The 15,857-nt window shown below is 43.5% G+C and overlaps 1 protein-coding gene across 12 annotated transcripts in view; it reads right to left on the bottom strand.

Annotated features, from left to right (window-relative positions):
* HERC2 (HECT and RLD domain containing E3 ubiquitin protein ligase 2) overlaps positions 1 to 15,857 on the bottom strand; it is a 236,909-nt gene that overhangs the window by 96,748 nt on the left and 124,304 nt on the right. For 11 of the 12 annotated variants that reach the window (XR_015551576.1, XM_087428800.1, XM_087428792.1 and 8 more), the window contains 9 exons: positions 11,998 to 12,185; positions 10,689 to 10,881; positions 8,868 to 9,050; positions 6,621 to 6,802; positions 5,920 to 6,067; positions 5,642 to 5,838; positions 5,192 to 5,422; positions 4,160 to 4,298; positions 2,500 to 2,643 (listed from right to left, as the gene is read on the bottom strand). Coding sequence is in view for 11 of the 12 variants with exons in the window: in XM_087428800.1 (XP_087284926.1) it covers positions 2,500 to 2,643; positions 4,160 to 4,298; positions 5,192 to 5,422; positions 5,642 to 5,838; positions 5,920 to 6,067; positions 6,621 to 6,802; positions 8,868 to 9,050; positions 10,689 to 10,881; positions 11,998 to 12,185 (1,605 nt within the window). In the remaining variant the exon portion in view is untranslated. The remainder of the gene's footprint in view (positions 1 to 2,499; positions 2,644 to 4,159; positions 4,299 to 5,191; positions 5,423 to 5,641; positions 5,839 to 5,919; positions 6,068 to 6,620; positions 6,803 to 8,867; positions 9,051 to 10,688; positions 10,882 to 11,997; positions 12,186 to 15,857) is intronic. The other variant, XM_087428794.1, reaches the window with a different exon arrangement.

Here is a 15,857-nt window from a genome sequence, read left to right as displayed (position 1 = left end):
TTTATTTGTGAGGAAGATCAGCCCTGAGCTAACATCCATGCTGAATCCTCCTCTTGTTTTTTTTTGCTGAGGAAGGCCGGCTCTGAGCTAACATCTATTGCCAATCTTCCTCCTTTTTTTTTTTTTTCTTCTCCCAAAGCCCCAGTAGATAGTTGTATGTCATAGTTGCACATCCTTCTAGTTGCTGTATGTGGGACGCGGCCTCAGCATTGCCGGAGAAGTGGTGCGTCGGTGCGCGCCCGGGATCCGAACCCGGGCCGCCAGTAGCGGAGCGCACGCACTTAACCGCTAAGCCACGGGGCCGGCCCTGGAAATCTCTCTGTTGGAGGGCCAGAGAGTAAACAGTTCAGGCTCACCAGCCACATGGTCTGTCACAGCTACTCAATTCTGCCACTGAAGAGCAACAGCGGCCAGAGATGACACGTCAACAAGCAAGTGTGGCTGTGTTCCCACGAAACTTTATAAAAACAGGTGGCCATGGGAGTGTGTCAAGCCCCGCCCTCGACAGCTCTGTCTAGAGCCCCCACTCTGCCCCAGGTGCGGGATGGTAACCCAGATTTAGCACTGCCATAGCTACTCATCCTGGTGACTACAGAACAGCCAGTCCAATTCCCTGGGCTCGGGGTTCCTTCTACAAGTGTGGGTTATCTTCAAGGTTCCCACCACCCAATATGGAATGAATCTGCACTTTCACTGGATTTACCTCATACTCAGAACGTTTAAACTAAATTCACAATACCCTCTTCTCTTAGGGTTAAGAAACAAAACAAAACACCCCACACTCCACTGGACTTACTAATTTTTGTCAAAGGCACTCCTCACTGTCCTCCCTATAACTCAGGCTTGAAACGTCAGCCATCTTTGACTTTTTACTGGTTTTCCATAAAGTTATCATCTAAAAGACTACACCATCACAATGTCTACTGGAACTTTCTTCCCACTTTTTATGCCTTCCCCTGGAAGACACCTCATCACGTGACACAAGAGTGATTCTCTCGTCTCCATGATCTCCCTGTTTCAAATACTTGTAGTACGAGTAATAGTAACACCCTGAATATCAATCCTTATCATGTGGATCCCTGCCACAGCTTTCCAACTCATCCTTAAGGTTCACTCTTCAAGGCAGTCTATCACATGACTTCAGCTGACCTCTCCAGCATTAGCCTCACTTTCATCGATAAACTCTGAGCTCCTTGCAAAGCAGAGTGCCTCGACACTCTCTCCAACACTCACTGCTCTATTTCTGTGCTCCTACCATCTCCTCCACCAGGACAGAGAGTCCTCGTCACCCTGCACCAAGGGTTTGCCACACTGTTCATAGGCTGCCCTCCCCAGCTCTCAGCTGCTGGGGTGCCCAGGACACCTGTGGAACTGTGCCCACACATCTCACAGTGTACTGGCCCAGACCCTACACAGAGCCATCTGTGTTCATTTTCTCCCCCGACCCTGATCCCAGAGAGGAAGAATCACAAACAAAAACTACCTTGTCCCCATAATACTTAGCACAATGTCTTTCAATAGTAGATGATCAAAAAGTATTTCATAGCTTTGGTTTTTTCCTATTCAAAGGGATATGAGCTCATTCTAGAAAACTGAAGTAATAAAGAAAAGTATAAAGAGAATAAGTCAGCTGAAATTCCACTGTCATTATTTTGGTAAGCAGATGAATCTATGGCCTATCTACGAACAGATAGACATAGTAATATGCTTTTTTGTTTATTTTATCATTTTCATGTTTCCACGGCAATGAACACATATACATATCATCATTGTGAATGCTGCCATAGTATTCTACTGTACAGATACACCACTTAATGATGGCATTTAGGTGTCTCCAATTTTCAACATAAAAACAATACCAACAAAGAAGCCAAAATGAGCATTTGTAAACACGTATCTTCATGCCTTTTTGTGTGATAAAAAAGGTCATCGCACAAGATGACTTGCTGGTCAAGGGATATACAGACATAGATATAGACAGATAGGCAAACAGACAGATTTAGATAGACGTGTGTGTGTTTGTGTGTATGCATTTTAAAGTCTAACATTTCCTCAAATGCCCATTAGATAGTTGTACCAACTTAAATTCCCACCAGCAATATGTTAACACAGTGATGCTTTATGTGTATATGAACCACCTTAGGGTCTTGTTAAAATGCAGATTCTGATTTCTTAGGTCTGGGGTACGGCCAGAGAGTCTGCATTTCTAACATGTTCCTATGTGCTGTCACTGCTGCTGGCCCATGGCCACACTTTAAACACTGAGGCAAGGAAAGCACTGTTTTCCCTCCCTCCCCACCAAATAGCCTGATCTTTGTCTAACATAATGACAACATCATTTGCAGTTCGTTGATTACTGGCCGGGTAGCACATCTTTCTTGTACATTTAGAAACCATCTCTATTTACCTTTTTATGACTGCCTGTTCGTGTTCTTTGCCTGTTTTCTACTGTAGTATCTGCCTTTCTTACAGATCTATCAGAGTTTCCTTAAGAGATACCTGTATGAGCAGCTGTGGCCTCCTGAACAGCTGGCTGAGACAAGATTTGCCTGAGCTGGTCCTGGTGAGAAAGCAGTGCACGACCAGCCTTCAGGATGTACAGCTTTAACTGCTGGCACCTCAGCAGGTCCAGGTCAACTTGTCCTGTGGGAGAAAAGGACTCAGTAGGAATGGCACACCCTGCTCGGGCTCTCCTCCTCACCAGTTGTACGACCCTGGGGAAGGCGCTCTGTTCCCTGCACCTCGGTGCCGCTGCTGCAACATGGCAGAAAGAATGACCTGCCCCGCGGGAATTAGCTGACCACGCCAAATACTGTCAGTAACGAAGAAACCGTCTTTCCCGGTATTAGGACTGGTGCTTCTGGGTGAGAATCCTCTACCTCCCCCAGGTCTTCTTCCCCCTTTCCTGTTCCCCATGCACCTACCTCAATGGGTTGGGGTAAGGATTAAATGGCTTAACACAGTTAGAACCATGTTAGCTATTAGTATAATCAAATGTTTCTCAAATTGCTGAAATTTCAACCAGATACAAATACCTTAACCTTTTCTTGCCAAGACTCCTCCAAGACAATTTTGTCAGATACTCACAACATATAGCTCTCTACCTCATCCAGATGGCGGCACCCCCTCGAGTCCTATCTAATCAAATGCCTGCATGATGCCTATGGGCCGACTGTGGAACAGTGAAGGAAGACACCACACAGGTGCAGGCAGACCACAAGCAGAGCCGGTATAGTCATGGCAGCAGCGCTCCAAAGCAGGACATGCTGGAGGCCACGGAAGGTAGCACCAGGATATGAGATGGGAGGGATGAGAGGAGCACAGGTGCCTCTTGGGCACTGGGCCTGGCTACCTGTTTTATTCACTGTGACGGGAAATGTTGGCTAAGGAACAAGGTTAACTAAATTCTGGACATGCTGTGGTTTACATGCACATGGCCCTCCAGCCAGAGATGTGAATTGGAGAGTCAGAGTTAAAGGTGGTCACCATCATAAACACTGCCACAGCAATCACAGGAGTGGGGAGAAAGGAGTGAGAAAACTCAAGAAGAGTAGGTAGAATAAGCCAGAAGTTACTGATGAAACCAAAAGGATTTCCAATGTGCACAGAATAGTCAGGGAGAAGAACTCTCCAAGAACATGAAGGGACAATGTAAGGAAAATCAAGGGAGTAGTATTCCAGACCAAAAGAAGGCAGAGTTCAAGCATGGATGGCCTCAGTCTTAGCCCACCGTCCAAAGGTACAAAGCAAGGCGAGTCCAAACACACACGCCCTGCTGGATCTGGCAGTGAGGAGACCAAGAGCAAAGCTCCTGAAGGCACTTGGGCCAGAGGGCCCCGGCTGGAGGGTTGATGGGGAAGGAGAGAGAACAGACTCTCTTCAGAATGCTTGCTTAAAATCAATGCTGGCACAGGGAAGCAGGGTCAGATTGGGGGTTCTCCAGGTGCCACCCCCACCACAGCGTCTTGTCTTTGTATCACACACTCTGATCAACATGCCCAAGGTTCCACCATACCCAATGTAACTCAACAAATCGTCAACCCATCTGAACTCAAAGACTTTAGCAATGACAGGAACTTGCTCAGACAAACAATAAACATTGTCCAAACACCACCAGTTAAGACCATAGCTGTTTCATCAAGAAGCACCGTGGACTGACCTGCAAAACCCTGTTTAGGTGATTTCTTTACTTTGTGCTTTTCCAATTTGCTTCCAGCGAGGTTCACCAACTGAGCCCAGACAGAGAGCATGGGCTCTGTGAAAGGTAGGTTGGTGACGCTGAACGCCACGGCGGGGAGCTGGAGAGACAACACAGAAACCTTCAAAGTGTGTCCAGTGAAATGCACACATGATATGTTGTGAAAGTTATCATAACCATGAGTCTTAATTTTGAAATACTAAATCTTTTTATATCTGAGAATAATAATTTTAAAAGATGACGTTAAAGGCAAGATAGAGACTTATATGTGTGGTAAACATAACCTTTAACTTCACCAACTTTTCTTTCCCAACTTTTACTTTTTACCTTTTACCAACTTTTCAACAATAATTACTAGAGTAGTGGCTATTATTTTCCAAGGTATTTTCTATACATTTCAAATTTTCTAAAATGTATATATATTCCTATAATAATCAAAACCAGTATTTTATAGAAAGGTAGAGTCAGATTGCACTTAGCTGACATCAAAGTCAGATAAATCACTCACTTTCCCTATGCATCCCTAAATCACAGATTTAAGATGACAGTAGCTGCTATGTAAGTCATATCACTCAACACTTAAGCAACTTCTTCATGAAGAAAGGTCATTTTTTTAAAGAAACCGTTTTTAGGTCTTTTTAAAAACTGAGTTGTTCAATAAAAAATAAACTTCATAAATTCACATTTTAAAATAATTAAAACTAACTTATAGTTACAAAGTACCTTCTAAGTTGCTACTGCCCTTTCGATCTTTTGACACTAAAATAAGACATATGAACTACTACACTGTATAACTCTGTGAGACAAGCCCTATTGATCACAGGAGCTTAAGGCAAACAAGGGAAGTAGGACAGATGATTTTCCTGAGGTTGGATGGCTTCCTAGAAGGCAGACATGGACTACAAGAATCGAGTTCTTCCCAGCATGGATGTTAGGACCCAGTTCTAGTATTAACACTCTTACTACCTAGTAACCAAGCACAAGTTCACCTACTGGTTTCAGCTGATTCAATGGGCAAACGCGACACGTCCGCATATCTGAGAACTGCACGGTGATTTTGCCCTTTGGGGTGATGCGAGTCACAGTGCCTTCTCCAAACTCATCATGCATCACTTGTCCCCCCAATCGCAGGCGACCGTCGATGCCCCCGATCACAGCCAAGACTGCCATGAGGCCCCCCACCTCCGGGTTCTCAGAGTCCGGAAAGTAGTCCTCTAACAAGGCCTGCAGACAGACAGCAAGCTTGAAGAAGAGAGCCAGGGAGCTACCTGTTTCTTACACACTTACAATTAAGGCAAATTCATTTTTACATTAGTTTCTTCAATATTTCCAGTAAAAATATTTTAAAATATATCAAAATACAGAGTATTTAAAAAGATAACTTCAAAGTTAAATCAACATTCTACAGAGAAAAACTAGGAGGTTTGAAAATGCAGCACCTACCCCCTCCGATGGCTTTCCGGCGCAGCTGCGGGTGACGGAATGGAGCTGCGAGTTAATGTACTTGTTTATGAGTCCGTTCCACTGACCCAGGGAGTGCAGCGTGCGGAGCAGCGCCACCACCTCTTCTGCCAGGGTGCTGCTGTGGGTGGCGGTCAGAGAGGCCTGAGGGCGGGCCCTCCGCCTCCTCAAAGTAGATTCTGAAAGAAACACCCGAAAGAGGAGCTACATGAAGCCCTGCTCACTTAACCAGGACACAAATGAGGAGGAAAGCCGCTCACCTCTGAGGAACGGGATGTCTGAAGAGCAGGTGGTGAGCAAGCTGCCCAAGAAACCAAAGAGCTTTTCTACAAGGCACTTCATGTCTCTTGCCCTTTCCGTCTTGTCCCATGATGGAAGTACTGCTTGCAGTAAATGTACAGCTAAGATCTGATAAGAGGCAATTTAAAATGGCAAGCATTAAAGAAAATGATTATCTTACAGATTGAGAGAACAGATTTTTATTTATTTTTGGTACCTCTAATGCAATTAATCATATGAAAATTCTGATATTCATTATTTTACAGCCAGATAGTCATACCCAAGTTGACTAATGATATGGATTATCACGGGTTAAAAAAATAAGCTACATTACAGATGCAGGTATCCATTTAATTAAAAAATAATTCCTTTTAGTTTCTTAAGACAATTATACCACAACTCCTGTGAAGCAGATGAGAGCAGCTAGTACGATTTATCATTTAACACAAAAGCAAGGTGATTAAAATTCAGCAACTTAACTTAATCTAAAATAAACAAGAACCTCAGCCCCTTGCCTCCAGAAAATCTACTTTATGTTAGATCTAGCTCTTTTCTGCACTCATGACTGAATACAGGCACCTAATTATGATAACGAGAGCATTGGTAACTTGATGCCACCCAGTAAGAGGCTCTGACATTCCCTAAAGTCACAGAGTGTGGACCAGCCTGGCACAACAATTACCTGCCGCTGCAGCGAGGCAGCAGTAAAGGGCGCGTGTCCCTCCACGACCTTCATGAGCAGGGCGATCCACTGAGGGGAGCTGAGGGCGGCACACATGTGCGGCGTGAGGGCAATGCTCCGCACAAAGCCCAGCGTGCACCAGCTCCGGTGCTGCTCCCGGCACACCAGCCTGTTTGCGGAAGCTGCCAGAGCAAAGCAAACTAGCTTGGTACCGAATTTCTAGAAACAGATACTCAGTATAATCTTTACTTTTAATTTACCTACTACATTATTTTCAATAATAAGCTACTTTACAAATATAATTTCATGAATTCCAAGTGAGAAGAGCAGGAGAAGACTTTCAAGTTAATTTAAGGAACATTTTACAAGATTTTTAAAACCTTTAAAGTAAATGTAGTACTTCCTCAAACTAGGGAAGGCATTTCATCTACTTACTGTTTCTAGGCAGTAGGAAAATGATTCACAATTCAAACAGCACTTATTTGTGAGAGTGCATCTATTTTATATTTTTTGATCTCATGTGTTTTAAATATCCCCCATGATCTTGTTCATATAACCTGCACCATAAATTTCCAATCCAAGTTTAAGAAGTCTACATTAACAGATGAGAGTAAGAGGCTTTCAGGAGGTTTACCCAATTTGATTCTGATATAACCGTGACCCCATTTGCTCCTCCTAACTTCCAAGTCTCCACTCGTGGGCACCCTGGGGCTTCCACTTTCTCCTGGCAGTGGCCCTGAGGCAGGGGTCACACCACGTGACCTGCTCAGAACAGCCCCCACCCCCAGCTCACCTGCCCCATCACCTAGGGCCCAGCCTCCTGCTCTCCTGCCTAACAGGGACACTACCTCCTCACTCTCCCATTCAGTCACACTCACCCACACCCACACACACACAAACACATACATACTGACCTTCATACTCTCACACTCATACCCCTACCACAATCACACACGCTCACTCACACTCATAAACACTCCAACATGACCCCTTACTCTCTCATACACACATACTCACACTCACTTCCTCACTTCACAAACACACCCATACTCACTCACATCATCTCACTCTCACAAACTCTCATACACTCACATGCAGTCTCTCACAATCATTCAGTGACACCCAAACTCACTCTCTCACACAATCACAAGCACTCTCACACGTACACACATACTCTCTCCCCCTACTTTCTCAACTCATTTTCCCCATACTTAACACTCATATTCACACAAATTCAAACACTTTAATGGGTTTAATTATATCCCCCCAAATTCATGTTCACCCAGAACCTCAGAATGTGACCTTATTTGGAAATAAACTCTGCAGGTGTAATTAAGATAAGAATTGAGACGACACTATACTGGATTATAGTGAACTCTAAATCCAATGAAAGTCCCTATAAGACTCAGAAAAGGACACACAGAGACACAGAGGAAGTGGCCATGTGAAGAAAAGGCAGAGACTGGAGTGATGTAGCCACAAGCCAAGGAAGCCTGGAGCCACCAGAGGCTAGAAGAGGCCAGCAAGGATCCTCTCCTAGAGCCTTCGAAGGGAGTGCAGCCCTACTGACACCTTGATTTTAGACTTCTGGTCTCCAGAACCCTGAGAGAATAAAGTTGTTGTTTTAAGCTACTGTTAAGGGTTGAAGCACGTCCACACCAAAATTCACATGTTGAAGTCCTAACCCCAAGTACCTCAGAATGTGACCTTATTTGGAAATGGGGTCATGATACATATAATCAGTTTAAATGAAGTTAAACTAGATTAATGTGGGTCCCTAATCCGACATAACTGGCGTCCATATAAAAAGGAGAAATTTGGAGACTTGGAGACAGACAGACACACACACACACGGAGAATGCCGTGTGAAGATGAGGGTAGAGATCTACAAGCCAAGGAATGTCAGAGATCATCAGCAAATCACCAGAAGTTAGAGGAGAGCCTGGAACAGATCCTTCCCTCACAGCCTTCCAAAGGAACTAGCCCTGCCAACACCCTGACCTGGAATTTCTAGCCTCCAGAACTGTGAGGAAATAAATTTCTGTTATTTAGGCCACCCAATCTGTGGTACTTTGATGTGCCAACTCAAACAAACTACTACAGCTACCAAGGTTGTGGTAATTTGTTATGGCAGCCCTGGGACACTAACACACACACCCACGTGCACACACCCACTGACAAGCAAACACATGACAAATTCACAGCCCCAATATTGACTCTGTCGGCCCACAACTATTCACTGCATACATGTCTTGTCCGTCGTTCCACTTTCCACTAACATTCGCAGCAGTCCACACAGAGTTTTGGTGGCTTCACTCTGCATGATTTCAGCATGAACTCCCGCAGAGAGACAAAGAGTTTGCAGTAAATTAACAGTGCTGGTAAGCATCATTGCAGTGGGGTGAATGTTCCTTTCAATTTGTTCAGCTTCTGAAAAAAAGAATCAAAATAAGAAACCACACTCCCAAAGAGAACTGGAAGATGTCCCTACATGTAATTTAAGGGATTTAATATCACTTTTTTCTTTTTTTTACTGTGGAAAGAGAAGCAGCTCTTCACAAGATGGAATTGAAGATGCACAGAATGCTCACCCTAATCATCTCTGTCCCCACCTTCCTCAAAGAAAACAAGCCTTTTAAATTACAATTAATTTTTTTTAGACAAGCTCAGTATACAGGTCAGGAGCACTAAAACTCTTTTCAGGATTCACTCCTTTAGAAAGATAACTTTTCAAAGGTCAAAAGCTGTTTGCTGCCGAGCTGGCTACCCCCTGGATGAAGATGAAGTGCCAGCCTCCACAGAGGGGGAAGAGAGGCTCACACGTCCAGGCCATGACTTCTGGACCAGGAGGCACGAGGCAGCCAGGCCACTTTTCTGTCATGTGGCCAGGCCCCAACTTCCCTGAGTGAAGACCCTAGGCAGAGAGCTGGGAGGAGGAGGGGCACCTGGCCCAGACACGGTGCCGTCAGATGCAGTGATAACAAAATCAGCACCGACCTTCTAGGCGGCACTACAGGGCTTCACATACATTCCTCCTTGCAGCCCACAAATGACATGCATGGAGCACAGCCTTTCCCACTCACCACAAACCTGAGCTCAGCCTCCCAGGTTTCCTCTCCTAAGCATAAAAGTGATTTCGGAAGCTTGACTGCACTGCGCATAAGGCCAGCACTGAGCCCCACAAGGCAGTGTAGGCCTCTTGGATGGTTTCACCGAAACCAGCTGTGGGGAAGACTCATTCAAGTATCCGAAGCTCTTTTGGACAATCTAAAAAACCATCATGTAGGGGCCAGCCCCATGGCCTAGTGGTTAAGTTCAGCGTGCTCCACTTTGGCGGCCCGGGTTTGCAGGTTCAGATCCCGGGTGCAGACCTACACCCCTCCTTGGCGGCCATGCTGTGATGGTGACCCACGTACAAAATAGAAAAAGACTGGCACGGGTATTAGCTCAGGGTGAATCTTCCTCAGCAAAATAATAAAAAGAAAAGTCATGAAGCCCTCCTCCTACAACCTTGGATTCCCTCAGCTAGGATTTAACTTCCTGGATCCACTCCAAATTCTCATCTATGCTTTCCTTAAGGCAATAAAGTGCTGACTAACTCCACATAATGTGCAGCATTCTGAGTGAAGGACCTTGGAAGACAGGCAAAAGAAGGAGGAAGACGCGGCCCATGTTCTGACTGGGCTCACAGCACTGCCAGGCAATGCCTACTCCACCAGGCACTGGCTCACTACCTTAGACACAGGCTCAGAATCAATCCAGAAGGTCCACTACAGCTGAAGACTCAGCAAGCCCTGCACTGCCTCACCCTACTGCACTGTCTCCAAGGAAGCAGGAAAGTCAAGTCCGGCTAGGTCACCGGTTCCCAGGGCCATGCTGCACTCCTGGATCAGAATCCCCTGGGGCTTATTTAAACTAGACCTTCAGAAGCAAGCCCAAAGCTACAGAACGCTGTTTGCAGGTGAGTCCTGATAAACCATTCTCACTCCCAGAGGCAAAGGATGGCCAGCCAGCATTTGGACACAGCTTGCTGGGCACACTGGACTAAGTGGCCCCCAAGGCACCTACCCGAGTCATCTTCTGTGTCCGAGTCCTCTGCTGAGGGCTGCGTGGAGGTCGGCAGCTCCGCCAACTTGAGGTCGTACTTGCCCTCTTTCCCCATCCTGTAGGAGTTGGTGCTGCCTGTGTCCCACTGGACCCTGATCCATCCATCCTCTCCCAGTTCACCAATCACACGGCCGAGGCCAGGAGGAGGGCCATCCTGGGGGAGGCAAAACAAAGATCATTTATATGCTGCATGCCCATCCTGCCACACAGACATTGCCTGTAAGGGCAGCTGGATCACTGTCCACAAACTTCATGTCTGCAGACTGCTCCAAACCCACCTGCAACATGCACAGCTCACATCATCACCTTAAATGGAATGCCAGGAAATAACTTGCTCATGCTCCTTTACCCAAGAGGTAAGTAGGAAAAGTATCATCTCAATTAGTGCCGTCTCAAAGCCAATGCAGAGACAAAGCTTTCCAGCCTGATCCTGGTGCCCTGGTCCTTGGTCCCCTCAATCCCTCATGGGGCTTTGGAAACCTGACACAAGAACCAGTGTCTCCTTGTTCCCTCTCACTCTTCAGTGTTCCCTCTGGATTCTAAAAGGAAACCTCCATGTCTCGTTTCTATGAGTGAAAGCTGTTTTTAGGATGCTGCTACCTCTTCTGTGACACTTTGATTTCTGAGACGATTCTGGCGAAGCCCATGCTTAAAAAGGTTGAGAAAACCTAGATATGACAAGAATGCTATCACATCACAGGAAGGGGTACACTGTCCTCAGCGAGTGACTATGGTAATGATGCAGAGACAGACCCATGACCTCTACCTGGGGAGACCTGACAAGAGACTCGGGAGCAATGTGCTACAAGGAGAAACAACAAGGTGGTCACCACCCAAGGAACATGCCTGAAATTGCCGGGTCAGAGTACTTATTGGGTTTGTGGCCACCAGCTCACAGAGGTGGCATCTAGGTCTTCCAGCCTCAAAGCTTTCATGACACTATTATTCAGATGAGGTTCATTCTCTCCTGCTCACTCTTGTTCTTCTTCTGGGCTACACCTCAAATTGAGCCCATGCCAGGGAGTTTTCTGAAAATAGCTGCCATTCCTCGCAGACTTGATCCTGCCTAAGGTACTCCTATGGCAAGCCATTGTCACTCTCTACTTGTTTTGACTCTGTTCACCTGCCCAGGAATCAACAACCACGTTATCTGTCAATTGCACATGTCCTGAGTTAAGGTTGTTATTTATTCCAATTTCCACCCACTAATAGCACACAAGTCAGGATGTGCAGAAGGTGGCTAATGTGTTTAAATCAAATCTCTGAGTACCTGATCGCCCCATTTCCAATCCACGCCTCTCATGACCCTGGTCCCAACCTTCATCATGGCAGCCAGTTCTGGCCCTGAAACAGGGAGCTGCACAGGAGCTGTTTCCTTCCTTGTCTCTTCCAAAACTGTGGCAGAAGCTCCACGGGCAGAAGCATTCATGTCGTCTTCAACATTATCACAACTAGGGCCTAACAGGGCATCAAAAACATCAGCTGAACCAATAAGTAGTTACAATTTCTTAATCTTAATATCTTTTTTAAAAAATTAAAAAATTTACTGATAAGAATTAAGATTTAAAAATAGGTAAGGGGAAGACAAAATATATAAATATGTATCAGAAGACATAAAAGATATAAAAATGCTCAGAAGAGATAATTATTCTACTTCTAGGAATTACGCCCCCCTCCAAAAAGCAAAATGATTAAGTTAGAAAGATACTCATCACATATCTTTACCAGAAAAGAAAAACAAAAGATAACCATCTAAATGTCTAACCATGAGAAATTAACAAACTTTAATTATGGGACTGTGCAGAAAAGAGCCAAGAGAGCAGGCCTGAGACTGCCGTCCTTGGAAAATCCTCCTTGCAAGGCTGGCCCTTGGCTGGCCTCTGGGAATCTGGATTTTGGGAGGGCTCCCAAGATTCCCTAAATGACGAGAGGCCTCACTGTGCCTCAAATGTCTGCACAAACAAAACAGTCTCTGCTGAAACCTGCTTCCTTCTGGGGTTTGGAACTTGGGCACACGCCAGGCAGAGGTGCCTACATGACCTGCCCCAGTGAAAACCCTGGGCAATACACTTCTGAGATTTTCAAAAGCAATTTTTAGTTGCTAATGAGGTATTAAGAAATTAGATGTATGACTTGTAGAGGCTAACTGTTTTCCAGCCTGATGCATATTTTTGAACTAGTCATGTAAGCACAAAGGTTGACAAGATCAAAGAGCTTAGGAAAGCCTTGCTTTTTCTCTTGGACTTGGAACACTGGCCCTGCAATATCTCGGACTTTCAGGCAAAGAACGACATTATAAAACAATCAGATCTAACAGAAGCAGACCAAACACTCCACTCAAATAGAGTAGAATACACAATCTTCTCAAGGGCATGTGAAATATTCTCCAGAATAGACCTTATGTTACATGGCAAACAAGTCTCAATAAGCTGAAATAGACTAAAATTATACAAATTATCTTCTCTGACCACAATGGAATGAAACTAGAAACTAATAACGAAAGAAAACGGGAAAATTCACAAGTATGTGGAAATTAAACAACACAAAATTAAAGAACTAGCCAAGGAAAAAGTCACAAGAGAAATTTTGAAATACTTTGAGACAGATGAGAACAAAAACACAACACACCAAAACTTTTGGGATACAGCAAAAGCAATGCAAAGGGGGAAATTCATACCTATACAGATACGCACTGTGTAACAATGTTTTGGTCAATGACAGATCATATATACAATGGTGGTTCCATAAGATTACTACTATATAGCTTAGGTGTGTTATAGGCTACACCATCTAGGTGTGTGTAACTACACTCTATGATGTTCACACAATTACAAAATGGCCTAACAACACATTTCTCAGAACATCTCGCCATCGTTAAGCGATTATTGAAACAATAATCAAAAACCTCCCCAAAAAACAAAAGTCCAAGACCAGATGGCTTCTCTGGATAATTCTACCAAACATTCAGAGAAGATGTAATACCTATCCTTCTCAAACTATTCTAAAAAAGACACAAGAATACGCTGCCCTCAGGAAACATGTATCAGCTCCAAAGACAAACATAGGCTCAGAGTGAAGGGATGGAAGACAATACTTCAAGCAAATGGCAACCCAAAGAAAGCAGGTATTGCCACACTCACATCAGACAAAGCAGACTTCAAGATAAAAAAGACAATGAGAGACAAAGAGGGGTAGTACATAATGATTCCACCAAGAAGACCTAAAACTTATGAATATATATGCACTTAACACATAAGCACCAAAGTATATAAAGCAACTATTAATAGACCTAAAGGGAGAAACTGACAGCAACACAATAATAGTAGGGGACCTCAACACCACACTTACATCAATGGATAGATCATCCAGACAGAAAGTCAATAAGGAAACAGTGGCCTTAAATGAAACACTAGACCAGATGGACTTAACAGATATATATAGAACATTCCATCCAAAAACAACAAAATACACATTCTTTTGAAGTACACATGGAACATTCTCAAACATAGACCATAAGTTGGGAAACAAGGCAAGCCTCAACAAATTTAAGAAGATTGAAATCATATCAAGCATCTTTCCCGACCACAACGCTATGAAACTAGAAATCAACTATAAGAAAAAAGCTGGGAAAGTCACAAATATGTGAAGACTAAACAACATGCTATTGAACAACCACTGGATCAATGAAGAAATCAAAAGAGAAATCAAAAAATACCTGGAAACAAAAATGAAAACATAACATACCAACTCTTATGGGATGCAGCAAAAGCAGTCATTAGAAGGAAATTTATAGCAATACAGGCCTACCTCAACAAACAAGAAAAATCTCAAATAATCTTAAACTACACCTAACAGAACTAGAAAAAGAAGAGCAAAGAAAGCCCTAAGTCAGGAGAAGGAGGGAAATAATAAAAATTAGAGCAGAAATAAATGAAATAGAGACTAAAAAAACAATAGAAAGGATCAATGAAACTAAGAGCTGGTTCTTTGAGAAGATAAACAAAATTGACAAACCCTTAGCCAGACTCACTAAGGAAAAAAGAGAGCAGGCTCAAATAAAATTAAAAATGAAAGACGAGAAATTACAGCAGATACCAAGAAATACAAAGGATTATCAGAATACTATGAAAAACTACATGCCACCAAACTGGATAACCTAGAAGAAATGGATAAATTCTTAGAATCATACATCCTCCGAAAACTGAATCAAGAAGAAATAGAGAATCTGAATAAAACAATCAAAAGTAAAGAGATTGAAACAATAATCAAAAACCTCCCAAAAAACAAAAATCCAGGACCAGATGGGTTCTCTGCAGAATTCTACCAAACATTTGAAGAAGATGTAATACCTATCCTTCTCAAACTATTTCACAAAATTGAAGAAGACGGAATGCTTCTTAACTCATTCTACGAGACCAACATTACCATGACACCAAAACCAGAGAAGGACAACACAAACAAGGAAAATTAAAGGACAATATCGCTGATGAACATATATGCAAAAATCCTCAACAAAATGTTGGCAAAAAGAATACAGCAATACAGTAAAAAGATCACATATACACCAAGATCAAGTGAGATTTATACCAGGATGCAGGAACGGTTCAACATGTGCAAATCAATCACTGTGATATACCACATTAACAAAATGAGAAATAAAACTCACATGATCATCTCAATAGATGCAGAGAAAGCATTTGACAGGATCCAACATCTATTTATGCTAAAAGCTCTCAATAAAATGGGTACAGAAGGAAACTACCTCATTATAATAAAGGCCATATATGACAAACCCACAGTCAACATCATACTTAACAGTGAAAAACTGAAAGCTATCCCTCTGAGAACAGGAACATGACAAGGGTGCCCAATCTCAGCACTCTTATTCAACATAGTACTGGAGGTTTTGGCCAGAGTAATTAGGCAAGAAAACGAAATAAAAGAGATCCAAATCGGAAAGGAAGAAGTGAAACTCTTGCTCTTTGTGGACGACACAATTCTATATATAGAAAATTCTAAAGAATCCACCAGAAAACTATTAGAAATAATCAACAACTACAGCAAAGTTGCAGGGTACAAAATCAACTTACAAAAATCAATTGCATTTCTATACGCCAATAATGAACTAGC

Source organism: Ceratotherium simum, chromosome 3 (genome assembly GCF_057802395.1).
Source record: "Ceratotherium simum simum isolate JZ-2026a chromosome 3, ASM5780239v1, whole genome shotgun sequence".
Taxonomy (NCBI): Eukaryota; Metazoa; Chordata; class Mammalia; order Perissodactyla; family Rhinocerotidae; genus Ceratotherium; species Ceratotherium simum.
Note: the sequence above shows the minus strand (reverse complement) of the source record. Positions and strands in the feature narration are given on the sequence as shown.